The 15626-nt window shown below is 42.9% G+C and overlaps 1 protein-coding gene across 1 annotated transcript; it reads right to left on the reverse strand.

Moving 5' to 3' along the window:
- Window positions 1-33: 33 nt before the first annotated feature.
- Ltv1 (LTV1 ribosome biogenesis factor) lies at window positions 34-13218 on the reverse strand. Its single transcript, XM_052751060.1, has 11 exons — window positions 13086-13218; window positions 12135-12266; window positions 10507-10677; window positions 7321-7408; window positions 4700-4838; window positions 4141-4393; window positions 2722-2849; window positions 1455-1594; window positions 1115-1167; window positions 545-745; window positions 34-431 (listed from the first exon to the last, which is right to left on the reverse strand). The coding sequence occupies exons 1-11, from the start codon at window positions 13086-13088 to the stop codon at window positions 321-323; spliced, it is 1419 nt and encodes a 472-aa protein (XP_052607020.1). The 5' UTR covers window positions 13089-13218; the 3' UTR covers window positions 34-320.
- Window positions 13219-15626: the final 2408 nt, after the last annotated feature.

The following is a 15626-nucleotide window of genomic DNA, read 5'->3' on the forward strand; positions in this document are numbered from 1 at the left end:
ACCATACAAATAAATGAACACACTAATTCCGTGCATGTTATAAAGACATTTTCCTTTAATTTAGCCAAACATTTTACCTTCATGAAGTCACTTATTTCAGAGGAAATATAAGCTTACAATAAACTCAAAACATTATAATAGTTACAAGGTAGCTGACAAAAGAACTTCATTTGAATAAAAATACAAATATTCTACTTTTCTCAGCTATTTGCATATAAAAATGACAGGGACAAGTTTATCTCTCTTAAGATCCTGATTAATTATGGAGCATAATGAAGACCACCGAAATGGAAATATAACTTATACTGAATGTTCCACACCTATAGCTTTAGACCCTCAATGTTCTTCTTCAAGTTCAGCAGCTCCTTTTCTTGCCTTCTTTTCTCCAGTTTGAATGCTAGTTTGTTAGCTTTCTTTTCAACTCTTCGTTCCTGTAAAGAGGACCCCAGATTACATGTGTATACAAACACTCTGTCCACAAAAGAGCACTTCCACCACGCCCTCCCAGCAGCTCTTTACAAGGCCCACATCACAGGGCAGTTACCTTCCGCTCCTCTCTGATGGCTTGCTTTCTGGCTCTTTTATCCTCTTTGCTTTCATTGTGGGGACGTGGCTGGGTTGACACTTTGGGTAGATCACTGCTATTGATCATCTGCATGCGTTCAACCTGCTTTGCTGTGAGTCCTTTCTTAGGTAAGACATTGAGAGGTATGCCCGTTTTAGAAGAGAGGTGGATTTGTTTGGGCTGAAGCAAAGAAAAAAGAGCACTAGTTATTTGCCATTCCTATTCAAAACAGCTCACTAATGAATGATACACTGTTGGTGCTTTCCCTAATGGCAATGCCACCAACAAAGGGTTAGTTACTGCAAGAAAAGGACATTAAGGATAAACTTTTATTTCTAAGTGCGTATCTGCATGAGTATACGCCATATGTATGGGTGCCTCTGGAGGCCAGAAGAGGGTGTCAGATCCTCTGAGCTGGAGTTACCACCTGATGTGTGTGCTGTGAACCAAGCTGGGTCCTCTGAATGAGCAGGCAGTGATCTCAACTGTTGAGCTACCTCTCCAGCCCTGAAAATGGTACTCTAACAAGCTCCAGATGTCAGTACTTACCTTTGGTTCATATCTGATAAGCTGTGGATGGTTGTACAAATTGGAGTATGTACCTGGAAAAAGATCATGTGTCACTTAAGTACACGGTAAGTTCAGCAAAGCACCATACAGTTCACACCACGTGCCGTCTCAGTGTTTTTATAGTGCACAATCACATTAGAGCCTCTCTGAACACCATTTTGAAATTATTTACAACTCAACAGCAGAATAGTCATATTCTTTCTAAGCCTTTCTCACAAATTCCCTAAGAGTTGAACTTCTACTAAAATATATCTACTTTCCCACACACTTTAAATCACTTTCATACTTTTAGCAGCTGAGTGGACAATAAGCTACTTACTACAAATGGATTCGCAATCCCACTTCTCTTTGGCTTCCTGAAGAACTACAGAAACAATCTCTTCCTCTTCAGATTCATCAAGCTCGTTTGTTGGCAGATCTTGATCCTCAAAAGGCTCAAGAGTATTCAATTTTACACAACTTTTTTGTGCATTTTATAAAATGAAAACATGATAAAGAAAACATTAAATTGCATGTCACTAAAACAGCTCCAGAGACAAGAGCAATTTTAAATCCTACTCCTGTGCCTCTCATGCTCCTGGTACATGTCACCATACCTAGTCCCGCTCCACTCTCCCAGGGTTTGCACATGTACCCAGTCCTGCTGCACTCTCCCAGGGTTTGCACATGTACCCAGTCCCGCTCCACTCTCCCAGGGTTTGCACATGTACTCAGTCCCGCTCCACTCTCCCAGGGTTTGCACATCTACCCAGTCCCGCTCCACTCTCCCAGGGTTTGCACATGTACCCAGTCCCGCTCCACTCTCCCAGGGTTTGCACATCTACCCAGTCCTGCTCCACTCTCCCAGGGTTTGCACATCTACCCAGTCCCACTCCACTCTCCCAGGGTTTGCACATGTACCCAGTCCTGCTCCACTCTCCCAGGGTTTGCACATCTACCCAGTCCTGCTCCACTCTCCCAGGGTCTGCACATCTACCCAGTCCTGCTCCACTCTCCCAGGGTTTGCACATTCATTTGCTCTGCTGACAGGCACATCAAATCTAGCTGTATCTGTACACGGTTCCACATCACACAAGATGGCAGATTCCCTAAGATGAACACCAGCTGCTCATCTATCTCTCCAAAGTATGCGGAGAATTCACTTAAATCCTATGGCGCCTTTCGTGCTGTGGGATCTGCATTCTGTAGTGTTTCATGGTACTAGACCTGTTAGCAGATTTTAATACAGCAGCTTCTCTCAGATAAGAGGCACTTTGATACAGACGCTGACTGAGCAAATACTTCACTGGTGAGCTCTGCTAATCCACTGAAGGAAAGCTTATCTATTAGCCATAACTATTCACTTTTCGGAACACCCACCATTTCAGAAAAAAGAAGAAAGCAGACACTTCTAAGTTATGACTCTTCAGCCTAGGCCAGAAGCCCTTGTTATTTCCCCACTCCAATGACTCTTTGTACCTTATTTCCCACTTTAACCTTAGCTACTACACCATGGTCTCGAGTCAATCAGTTAGACGTTGACACCCCCCAACCAGTCACTTGAAGGTAGGAAAATAAAGCAGCTAAAGAAGGAAGAGCTGTCGTACTTCTCTGCCTTCTCCTTATAGTAGTCATTCAAAACTTCCTGCAACCGACTGCTGTCTACTTGAATGGAACCTTCCAGTTCTGCGTTATCCAGAGCTCCAATTTCAACATCATCATATTGTTCATAAAACTTGAATACAAACAACAAAAAAGATGCCATGAAAAACATACCACGAATTAACTACGTATTTTATTTATATTAACCTGACTCCTCCATAGTATCCCAGCACTACTAGAAGCTCCCAGCCATTATTACTGTGTCAGCAGAGAGGAAGCACCACTGACAGTGGCACAGAAGACATTGTTTTAAAGATTTATTTTTATGTTTATTAGTGACTGCATGTATACACTCGGACCAGCGCATTCAGAGGCCAGAAAAGGGCCCAGGATCCTCTAGAGCTAGCACCCGAACTCAGATCCTCTGCAAAAGCAGCATGGACTCCAACCCCACAGAAGACATATTTTCAGAGACACACAGTTAGTCTGAAAACAGCCTTCTATTTAATATTAAAATAAAAGGTAGTTATTCTACTCAGATTGGAAAGTAAAATTCTATGCAGAGATCTTTGCCTCAGAACACTTTAAAGATAATTTTGCATCCCTCAGTGATGCAGACTGTGATCACGCTGTTGAGGGAGCCTACTGTATAAATTCCACTCTTGTTCAGATGCTGTTAGCACTGTTATGCATTATCCTTCCATCTTGATGAGTGAGGTGTTTGTACTGAACAGTGGACCCCTCTTGACAAGAAGAGAACAGTTTTGTGATACTTTAGCAAACTTGTACATTCTGTAATCTTGAAAGCACTCCTTCATTTGCTCACTACTGACAAGAACACTTCAAGTCCTACCACATGCCAGACACTACTACTTTAGGGACTTGGATGTACACTTGAGAATCTCTGCCCGTGGAGAAATCACACCCTAACCCAATACAAACTTGTAGATGATATACATAAATCAGCACATTAGAGATAGTGTCAAAGGTAAAGAGCTACAGTAGAATGGGTGAGAGAACTTGTGTGGATAGTCCACACTGTGCTGTCAACCAGAGCTGGCCTGCCACAGGCGTCAAATCTGCTATACATCTGGTTTTAAAGTATCTCACAGTCTAATTTTTTGTTTAGTGTTAGTTATATATGAAGAACTAAAATAATGGAAATTTGTTGATGCTAAGCCAGGCAACTCTTAGGAAAATAGCAAAAGTCTGCCGATTATGGTCATATGCAAATATCAGAAAGAGATGTTAGGATGTTTGACCAGTCAACCCTTGGGCCCTATACAGGCTCTTTCCAGAATCCAAACCAGGCTGCAGCTCTCATCAGTCTTAATGCGTCAGGCAGTTCCTGAAAGGCTTAACTCTGGTTCCAATCTCTTTTGCACAGGGAGACAGAACTCAGTGGCATTTTTCAGGGATCTCACCTTCTCGAACCTCTCATCATGTAGCGTCAGCTGCTCATTTCTCCTCATGACTGAGGAGGTCATAGAATACTCTGTGAAACGGCTTTTAGTTTCCTCTTCCCAAAACAGGTGGTTTTTGCTGGCTTCCTGAGGTGACGCAGGGGCAGATCTGTCCCCTCCTTCTGACAGTGGGCCCGCAGAGCTACAGTCATCACCGCTGCCTTCCTCACTGTCCATGTCTTCCCACTCATTGTCATCTTCACCCGCAGATTCCCTAGAGCCAACGGTCACAAGTCAGCTGTCAAAACCCCTGAAACACTGACAGCAACTTCACACAAGCCCAGAAGCCACTCCTGAGGGCTGGCTCTAGAGGAAGCGGGACTAGAAATGGTATGGGACTAATCTGACACGGTAGGCAAAGCGACCAGCCATCAGGATTCTGGGATTTTAGCACCACTTCCTGAGAGCATGTCTCAAATTCAATTATTTCTGCTCTATACAGCTATCTCAGGCCGCATGTTCTCAAAACTCTAACTCCTAGACTGTGGCTACCCCCCCACGACAGAAGCACCACACATACGGCAAACCCGTCCCCTCTTCTCCTGTCGGCTGATTGGCCTGAAGAATAAAGTCATCTTCCAGGAGGTTATCTGGATCATCAAAGTCAAAATCATCATCAAGAGCAGCAACAATGTCAGGATCAAAATCCAGTCGAGGTCCTGAAAGGACATGGGAAAGGGACAAAATATGTATCTTGAATGCCAGCATTCAGGAGTTCAAGGTCTACCTCAGCTTCACCGTGGGTCTGACCCCAGCCTCGACTACATGCGACCATTGTGGCAAAGAAAACAGAACAGAAACCTCAGGTCCCTGCACTCCCCCACAGGGGGAGTAAGGGGGAACCAAGAAAGCTCGGTCTATATAGACTTTATACAATCTGATCTACTTATATACTTCAGATAAAAGAAAGACTAAAAAATTGTAAGTACAGTTTAGATAGAATGAAAAAACCCATTCTTCATCAATATTCACTAGTAAAAGCACTTCCATTATCAATCTATTCTATTAAATTTTTTTAGCAAAACTCCTAAATTTTCACCAGCAGAAAGAATCCAGGTTTCAAATTCATTTATTAAAAATAAGTATTTGGTGACTTTTACACTTTCACAAACTTGAACCACAAAACTTTAATAACTCCCAGCTGGTTTCTTTAGCTATGTAATTTCATTTAATAAAATGAACTCAAGAAAATGTTTCCAGTTCAAACCTTTCTTTGACAAGGCTGCCAATAAGGTCTGCTACGCTGCCCCCCTCCCCACTCTCCAGCTGCATTTTTATTCATCTTTTCATGCTCTCCTGGGATGCTAAAATGGACACACTGTCTGGTATTACATTCCCTCAGTGTGTATGCAGTCAGTGCTGTCTGGAATATCTTCTTTCCCAGCCTTCTCTTCTTCCTTCCACCTGCCTTCTAAAGAAAGCAACTGGTCCCGTTCACAGACCCCTTCTGAACAAACAACCCCAAAGCAACAAATCAACTCTGCTATTCTCTTGAAAGCTTTGCCCAGCTTCCCAGGCCAGGGCTGGTGCTCCTTGCATTTATTCTCCTGTGTCCCAAGTGTAACACCCCATGTAGTTTCTTTCCTACAGACAGAAAGTCTCTCAGGTTGTGTTTTATTGTGGTTTAACTTAAGACTTTACTATACAACAACCACCCTGTAAAGTAAATTATTGAAACAATGCTCTAAGGGCAAGTGTTGGTTAACTTAGGAAAAAATACCAACTACTACTTCTGACAACCTTTGTTTTAACTTACTACAGTAGCAGTACTGCAAGTTTCCTTTAAAAATTACTTCTTCAGTTTATCTTGAGTGAATCATACCATAGATTTCTTCGAAATACTTGTACGGCATTGTTCAAAATGATAAAGAATACTGATCATTCCTATTATCTTCGTAAGACAGCATATGAACATTAAACTTCCCTTACTAGATTCTCACATTTTTTTCCAAATGAGATCTATAAAGACATAAGAATTTGGTGCATAATACAAAACGCTGCTGGCCATGCTCTCTCTTCATGTTCTATTATTCGAATTCTACATTTATCTTGATTGTTTCAATAAACTCTCCACTGTCGATGGAAAAATCCTACATCCTTGTGTTTCTTTTTGCAAAACACAAATTTACTCAAATGAAAACTTAAAGAAGTTAAATTTTTTCCTTTTGGCTATGAGCCTCAGCCTTTAATAGCTGAGCTACCATGAACTACAACCACAATGACCAGCAGAGCAAGATATACCCACCGATGCAGTAGTGGTACTTGTATTTTTGGGTAACCAATAGCCAACCAACTAGACTTAAGACACACTTTAAAAGGAGAAAATTTATGTCTAGTACTATAAGCCTAGCCAATTACCTATGACTGCTGAGGTCACAGACCCCAGAGGAGAACCGATTACTTCCACATTCCTAAACCAGTGTAATTCCCAACTGCATTACAACTGCATAAATACCCATTCTTAAATCCACAGATAGATGCAGCTCCCACCCCTCACCAAAGAGGCCTCTTACTGCAGTAGACAAGAGACCAACACAGAAAGCCACAACTGTAAACGTAGACAACAACTGACTGTGGGGTGGCCGGACCCAACTGGTAGATCTACAACACGACCCCTACAACTAAGGCTCAAGAAACATCACGAAGGGGAGTGGAAAGATTTTAAGAGCCAGAGGTCCAAGATGTCTGTTACAAGATAGTATCTTCTATACAACGGGAGTTGCACCCATGGAATCTTAACCATACTGCCACCTAAACAAGACCCATACAAAGAGAACAGCAGTTGACACTCCAATGTAGATGGGTGGACAGAGGAATTACACAAGGCCCCCACACCTAGATCAAAAGTTACAATTGATAGATACTGAGAGAGAACTGGTCTCCTCCAGGGACAACCTTCGATAGGTTACCCAATCGCAAATGGTCATCCTTAAACACACATATGAACAACATTAAATGGACCCAGCAGGCTGTATTTATATATACACATATATGAACAATACTTAAAGCAGTCATGAAGTCGAGAGAGAGAGGAGGATGCAGGGGAAGAGAGTGCGTGGGGTGGAAATCACGTAAATATGGTACTCATGTATGAAATTTTCCAATGACAAAATAAATGTTTAAAAAAAAGTTAAAACTCACCTGAAACTGGAGCTGCTTTGTTTAACAATCCAACATCTTCCTCAAACTCTGATGCAAACACTGATGAAGGCAACTTAATTCCAGTGCTCTTAAAAATGAAATGAGGGTTATTTAGCAAATACTGCCCAGCCATTGTACTGGGTTGAAAAGCATCCTTCCAAAATTCATATCCACTCAGCCTCAGGCTGTGACCATACCTGAAATAAGGTTTGCGTTGGTTTATTCCCTATGAAACAATAAATTTACTCATTACTTATAACATTAAGGTTGAGATCATATGGACCTTAACAGCTGATCAGCTGTCCTCATGAATGGATTCAGCCATTCATGTGACTAAGGAATAACAGGTTCACAGTGATCTGCTCTGAAGGTCAGTGGGATAGGCGTCTCACACATTCTATGTGAGGACCTTCACTACCTTAGGTCTTCTGTCAGCAAGAAGGCCACAACCATATGTATTCCCTTGACCTCGAACATGAGTTCAGTGGTCGGCTTGCCCTCACATAAAGGGGTTCATGAGATGTGGAGATGGAGATACGTAGACTGGAGTGGGGCACCCACAGGTCAGGGAACTCTGGAGACAGAGTGCTGGCAAGCTTTGGAAGTAAGAGTTAGATGAGTAACGACACAATCTCCTTGAGTCCCCAAAAAGGAACTGAGCCTGCCAAGAACTTGGTTTCGGAGTTCTGGCCTCCAGACCTCTGCTGTAAATCAGTTTGTAGTGACTTGTTAACAGTCTCAGGAGGCTGTTACCCTTACATCCTTGGATCTCTAACCCATGTACTAGCACACATTCTCAACACTCCAGCACCACCCTAACTGGGACCTTTCAAATATTTCATACCGTTCTTGTATACGATTCCACTTAATCTCCAAACTATTAGCATGAACATTTCAGTGAAAAACAGAAGCTCAAAAAATGAAGAGCTAATGCCTGAGATCAGTCACTTTGGTTTTGATCCACACTTTACAACTCTACCTGCCTGGAGTATCAAAACTAATACATTTTTTTTTCTTTACACTAGTGATAATATCCCATGGTCCAGTAATGGCACAGCCTCTCTTGCAGTCTTAACTTGCTGCTGGCAAGGAACTCAGTGTGTAGACCAGACTGGCCCCAAACTCAGAGATCCTCTTGCCTCTGCCTCCTGAATGCTGGGAATGTAGGCATGTGCCACCACACCAACCATTTATTATTTTTAAACTAAGTCTGAATTGGGGTTTTCTGTTACTTTGAACAGAGTATTCAATATCTTGTTCTAATCAACAACAAAATTATTTAAAAAAATGGTTAAAACAATTAATATATGTTTTAGATTTTTTTTAAAGGTTATAGTTATTCCTCTTAAAATTCTGACACTAAAGAGGATTTACTAAATTTACCTATGGGATTTTTTTCAAGTCTTGAAAAGTAGTCACAGAATCAAATGAATGACAGTTTCAATAATGATCACTTTCCTTTTTATACAGGTATGTTTATTGTAATAGTTGTAGTAACTCCCAAGTACGCTGTCACTGGAAAGCAAGACGAGCTCAGGCAGTCACGTGTACACCACCTCTCTGCACTGCGTTACACTCTGTTCCGATGCTGTGCTCAATTCTTCTGACAAATTTAAACTTAAAAAGTGCTTTAAGCTGGGCGGTGGTGGCGCACGCCTTTAATCCCAGCACTCGGGAGGCAGAGCCAGGCGGATCTCTGTGAGTTTGAGGCCAGCCTGGGCTACCAAGTGAGTTCCAGGAGAGGCGCAAAGCTACACAGAGAAACCCTGTCTCGAAAAACCAAAAAAAAAAAAAGTGCTTTAAGCACCATTTTTACAGCAAACTTTGTGCACCTAAGCCATTTCTTTTTAGGTTACCATGTCCTATACTGCAATATGGATCTTTACATGCGTATATCAAATGACACCTTTGTTTTCAAATGTTACTTCTCTGTCTGCATAAACACAAATGAATGGCCCACTAGACAGCCTTATTTTGTTTAAAAAAATAGCAATTACTCTTCCCCTAAATGAATTAAGGATTAAAAGCTAGAGCCGGGTGGTGGTGGTGCACATCGCCTTTAATCCCAGCACTTGGGAGGCAGAGACAGGCGGATCTCTGTGAGTTTGAGGCCAGCCTGGGCTACAGAGCGAGTTCCAGAAAAGGCGCAAAGCTACTGTTTCAAAAAACAAAAAAACAACAAAAAAAAAAAGGATTAAAAGCTAGCTTTCTCTGTCTTGTAGAATTCATGTTGACCAATGCTATGACTTTACTAAAACCTGTCTTCCCAGGAAGAGAAAGCAGGACAGTCCTCTTCTCCCTTGGTGGGACACAAAAGGGAATGAGCAGTAAGTACCCTGCTACTGATTTGACAGCCTAGGGGAGAGACAAGAGAAGCTGGTTCTGTGGTGGTGCCATGTGGGGCCTTACGAGAGAAAAGGAATTGATGTCTTTCTTCAGGACAACACCCTGAAACCTGACTCTTTCATCTCCTCAGCAATGCACTTTGCCCTGGGTGAGTTAAGATCTTGTCTTCTGAGGAACGAAATGCCCAGGCCTTGAGAGGATTCGGAAATAAAAGGAAAATTAGGGTCCTCCTCAACCCTCCCCCGACCCCCGCCATCTCTCCTGTTTGGTTGATAACCCCAACGAAAGTCTTTTCCTTCTTAAAGGGCCAGGTGACTAAATAAAGACAAAACAGCATGGAAAGGGGAGTACTGGACACAATAGGCACTTGTATGAGTAGCACTAGGTGCAGATAAACATGCTTGTTTGTATTTAAAGGGTAAAGTATAATACAGTGGCATGTCCTTTTGTTGAGAAGATTAACAGTCATTTCATTACAACCCATTCATGCTGTTCTCTCCATGATTACCTTGCAGCTTCCACAAAAGTGTTAAAAGATGTAAAAATTTCACACCTAGAACAGTTTATGATCAGGGAACAATGCTAGAATGCAGAATGTCCTCTGCTTTTCTTCTATGGAAAATGCTGCCTGACGACTCAAAGTTCTAAACCTGACAAAAAGCTGTTAATCTTGACACCTGCCCACCAGAGAAGGGGCCTATGATTTCCTAAGGGTTCAGACATACACACACCTATACAATCTTAGGCAGCCATGGCATGTCTGCATTCCTCATACTGACACCATTTACTGCCCCACAGTTAAAAATGTCTTTACTCATTTAAACTGCCAAGAAAGCTTACTGAACATAACGAGGTTTCTTCTCTCTCATCACTGTGGTACGTGCTGAAGGTGGAGCTGGGAATAAGCTCTGCGGGCCCCGATGGCTCCTTCAGGTGTTGCAGGTAGTCATAGTCATCATCGAAAAACACCCCATATTTCCTCTGTTCTGCTCGTCTTTCTTCATCATTTACCTCGGATAACAAGATGGAATTAGCGATCCTGCCATGGATAAGATGAGGATCCTTACAAAGAGCAGGAGTTAGAGGGCATACAAATACTGGCTGGCAGGACTCACACAACCAATTCTTGACAACTACCAAAACTACAGAGCATCCAAACCAAAGTGCTACGTAAAATTAAAAAAGGGAATGGAATCAAGCCAGGCCGAGGCAGACCATTTGAACCCATGAGTTAAGACAAGGCTGAACAATGCAAGACCTTGTCTCAAAAGACAAAGTAAAACATGAGAACACACACAAAATGCGAATGAAAACAATTCCTTCAATTAGACAGTTCTGTACAGTTCCAGGTTAAAAATATATATGTAAGGCATACTCAAAAATGCAGCTGGAGGGTTGGAAGAAAAGATCTGGGGACTTTGGGAGTATGTATAGTTTCTTGGTTTTTTTGTTTTGTTTTGTTTTTTCCAAGACAGGGTTTCTCTATGTAGTTTTGGAGCCTCTCTTGGAACTTGCTCTGTAGCCCAGGCTGGCCTTGCACTCAGAGATCTGCCTGCCTCTGCCTCCCAAGTGCTGGGATTAAAGGCGTGCACCACCACCGCCCAGCAGTTTCTTGTATTTATAAGCAAAGAAAGCTTTTTTCGTGGTGCATGGGAGTGGGGTGTTGGTGGCTTTAATAAAAAGCCAAACAAAGGCCAATGCCCCCTAATATTTAAAACATTAAAGAAAATAAATGTTTTAGTGAGTGTTTTGACTATATGTGTACACATGCCTGGTACACGCAGAGGACAGGAAAAGGCAGCAGATCTCCTGGAAGGGTTTTAGAGATGGTTGTGAGTCTTCATATGGGTGCTGGGAACTGACCCTGGGTCCTCTGCAAAAAAGTGCTCTGAAGACCGAACCATCCCTCCAGCATCCTTCAATACTTTTATATCACCCATTTCAACAAGTGTATGCTAACATAAACCATCCCTTTCAAGGCTCCCTTAGGATTCCCAAAGCTAATTCATGAGTTCAGATGTTTTGTATTTCAACAGATAAGTGACCAGGAGGCAAAAATGCTAACTGAAGACTACTGAAACATGGCAGAATCCCAAGAGAAAGCAGAGACCGAGCATATGGCCATAGGCTAAATAACACTGCACAGCACTGTAGGCTGCAGTCTAGTGAACTTTACTAATATTCTGTAAGATCTCTTTATTTAATAATCTCAAAGATGCTTTATCCTCTTAATCAAAATAAATACACAATATCAAATATCAGCACATAGATTGGAACCTGAGTCACAGCTCTTTCTTAGGGGACCAGATTCTGAGAGTATCAACTGATTATTAAAATCTCACAGAGATTGGGGGTATAGTTCAGAGGTGAAGTGCTTGCTGGGCATGCACAAAGCCCTTGAGTTCCATCATCAGGACTACAAAACTACCATACATCCAAACACTTTGTGGCTACAAGGCAGGACCTACCTTCTGGGTGGGCAACAGTACCCTCTGGGGTGCAGTTTCATCTGCTGCTAAAGGATCTCGCTGGCTCCGGTGGACCAAGTGGAAAGACACAGCTTTCTTCTTCTCTATAAAGGGCTTTTTCTTTCTGTGAGGCTACAAATAATCAGGAAAGGTCAACAAAACAGAATCCCCACATAGGGAACGATTCCAAAAGTACATGTACCTGTGGAAGTATGTAAAGGGTGAACAGTTTTTTTTTTTTTTCAAATCTGCATATCTAAGCCAGACAACAGTCCCGGTGTTCTGTAGAGACCATACTTAAACCTCTCCAGCAAACACTGATTGGGTACCTACTCTGTGAGACACCTAACAGGGGGTAGGACAGTCTGAGAAACTATCCCTTCTTAGCAAGTAAGTCATCAAACTAATGACCTTAGTGGATAAAAATCAAACATAGTGGAGTGCAAATGCCTTAAATTCTTTGTAGTAAGTGCTCTGGGAGGGTTCCCCCCGAAAAGTTGAGCCAGCCAGACAAGTAGCTTACCACAAGAAAATGTAGAGGAGACAGACACTTCATCTACTAACTAGTAAATAAAACCAGGACACAGACAAGTAAAGTTTAGACTCATTACTCCTTGATACACTTTTTATTTACTCTTCAAAACAATGGGTTTTCAAATCGAGATGCCCACCAAGGGACCTATGGGTACCGTGGAAGCAGGGGGCGGAGCTTCTGTAAGTGTCACAGGGACTGAGTTAACTTTAAGCCGTCAGAGTTGTAAACTCCCGGGGTCCTGCGGAAGGGAAACCATCTCGTCTCCTTCCAAAGTGCACCCAGGGGTGAGCTCAGAAGGTGACCGGTCTCGGGACACCAAGCCGCGCAGCCAGTGGCCAAGCCAGCCGCCAAGAGCTGCAAACCCAGACATAACCGGAAGCCGCCGGCTCCCGCCGGGACCACCGCGGCTTTCTCACCATGATGGAGCAGGAACTCGGTCTCCGGAACCGCGAAAGCCGGTCCGCGGCTCACCGGTGTCTGCCGGCCGCGCCACACGTGGGTACACAAGTCCGGGACAGCACGTCACACCGCAGCGTGGTCACGGGCCAATCGCCGGGGAGCTGCCGGCCGGCACCCGGAAGTTGCGTAGCCCGCGTCGCCTCAACGATCGCGGGAACTCCCGGGAGGCGGGGCTAGCTGGGCTCCCTGAGTGGGCGGGGCTTCCCTGGGAGGCGGTCTCCTGGTGCTGGACGGGACACGCCCACCTAACCCGAAGGCCACCTGAAGGCGAACTTCTGGTCCGAACACCGGGAGGATGAACGAAATGTCATCACTGAAGATTATTCCTTACCTATTACCAGCTGAGAACAAAACAAAACAAAACTAACTTTGTACAAGTTCACAGAAGCAAAGTGGTCACTTCCCTGGCTTCTAGAACAAGAGGAGAAGGTCGCCTAGCAACATGCAACCAAGGCCTAGCTCTAGTAAGCAGAGCCAGAAGTCATCAGGGTCTTCATTTTACACCCTTTGATGGACTGCCTCCCACTGTCCCTTTAACACAGTCCCTAAGACTGTTGGTTTTAGGGGACAGTTTGACGTAGTAAAGTACATTCTGAAGCTCTCATGATTGCATATTTTCTTTTCTCTCTTTCTTTCTTTCTTTCTTTCTTTCTTTCTTTCTTTCATTTTGATGTAGTAAAGTACACTCTGAAGCTCTCATGATTGCATATTTTCTTTTCTTTCTTTCTTTTTTTTTTTTTTTTTTTTTTTTTGATTTTTCGAAACAGGGTTTCTCTGTGTAACATTGTGCCTTTCCTGGAACTCTGTAGCCCAGGCTGGCCTTGAACTCACAGAGATCCGCCTGCCCCTGCCTCCCGAGTGCTGGGATTAAAGGCATGCACCACCCCACCCCACCCCGGCGATTGCATATTTTCTAAAATGAAAACTAATAATCCCAAGGGGGTTCTTTTTGAGACATTGTCTCATGTAGTCCAGCCTCTCGTCCAACCTGCTATGTAGTTGAGAATGACCTTGAACTACCAATTGGATCCTCCTACCTTCACCACACCAATGATGGGTATGGGCTTGTTCATGTGCTGAGGACTGAACCCAACCAGGGTGTCATACAAGCTAGGTGAGCACCCTACCAGGTGATCTATGACAACATCTCCATCCCCCAAGTTGTTGCTCACATATTTTATGGTGACTGAAGCAAACAGGCTATAAGTATAATTTCTTAGGAAGATTTCCATCAGGTGCTGGAGCAAAGAGTGATGAAGTCATTCAAAGTTCTCACAGTCAACGTTTTCTCCAATTTGTGTTTCTGGCATCCTTTTCAATGTCTGAGTTCTGTCAGAATGTCTCCATAATTATAGCCAAAATATTATCACCCTAAATGTTTGTGGGCTACATCCTTTTCTACAAGAAAGATAATAGAAATGGTTTAGGTTAGGACCACAAACTTTGTCAAGAGAAAATGCTTTGTAAAGCAGATTCATCATTTAACATACCTTTAAGCTGAAGAACCATTATTATTTGTTATTTGAAAATAAGATCCATGAAGGTACCACTTGCTTCATTTCAGTCTGTTTTATTTACTACTGTGTTTACTTCGTGGTACATACACCTAATAAACATTTGTTTATATGGCTTAATGATCTGACATTTTACCTGCAGAACCTATTTCTCACACTGACACTGCCAGAAAGGTGCTATTATGGTCATCTTCTTAAAAACCAAAGTTTCCCAAAGAAAAGAACCACACCCGTGTTGAAGATTCTACAAGGCTAAATGACTGATGGGAATTTTGTGAGTGTGGAAAGTTGGAATGTTGCAGACCCAGGACCAAATTATCCTGGCCTGTCTTCAGTCCCCTAAGTCGCTGCTCATTGTCCTCCTCTGTGTCGGACCTAGCAACCTTTGGCTAGCATCAGCAACTGCCATAGAGTTTTCCCAGAGCTACTGAACCCTGTCTACCTGCATTGCCCAGCAATGTATTTGGCAAATGCATTGATTTTTTATTATTTTTTTCTCTGTGTATCCCTAGTTATCCTGGAACTCACTCTGTAGACCAAGTTGGCCTCAAACTCACGGAGATCTACCTGCCTCTGCCTCTTGAGTGCTGGGATTAGATTTATGATTCTTAATAAAATAATTAAAGAAGTCTGTGTGTCCACTCCTACAGTTAATCAGCATAATCCGAATCTGTGTTCCTGGGTGTGGCACTCATAGTTAGTGTAATAAACTCCTTTCCCTTTGAGGTGAGAGATACTTTTTTTTTTTTTTTTCGAGACAGGGTTTCTCTGTGGAGCTTTGGAGCATGTCCTGGAACTCACTCTGTAGACCAGGCTGACCTTGAACTCACAGAGATCCGCCTGCCTCTGCCTCCCGAGTGCTGGGATTAAAGGCATGTGCCACCACCACCTGGATACATTTTCACCAACATTATACATACTAAAAAACAAGGTATCAAATAAATGACTTTTTGTAGTAAACATAATAGGTAGAAAGTTTGAGAG

This window comes from Peromyscus californicus, unplaced genomic scaffold (assembly GCF_007827085.1).
Source record: "Peromyscus californicus insignis strain IS unplaced genomic scaffold, ASM782708v3 Scaffold_22__1_contigs__length_63687245, whole genome shotgun sequence".
Classification (NCBI taxonomy): domain Eukaryota; kingdom Metazoa; phylum Chordata; class Mammalia; order Rodentia; family Cricetidae; genus Peromyscus; species Peromyscus californicus.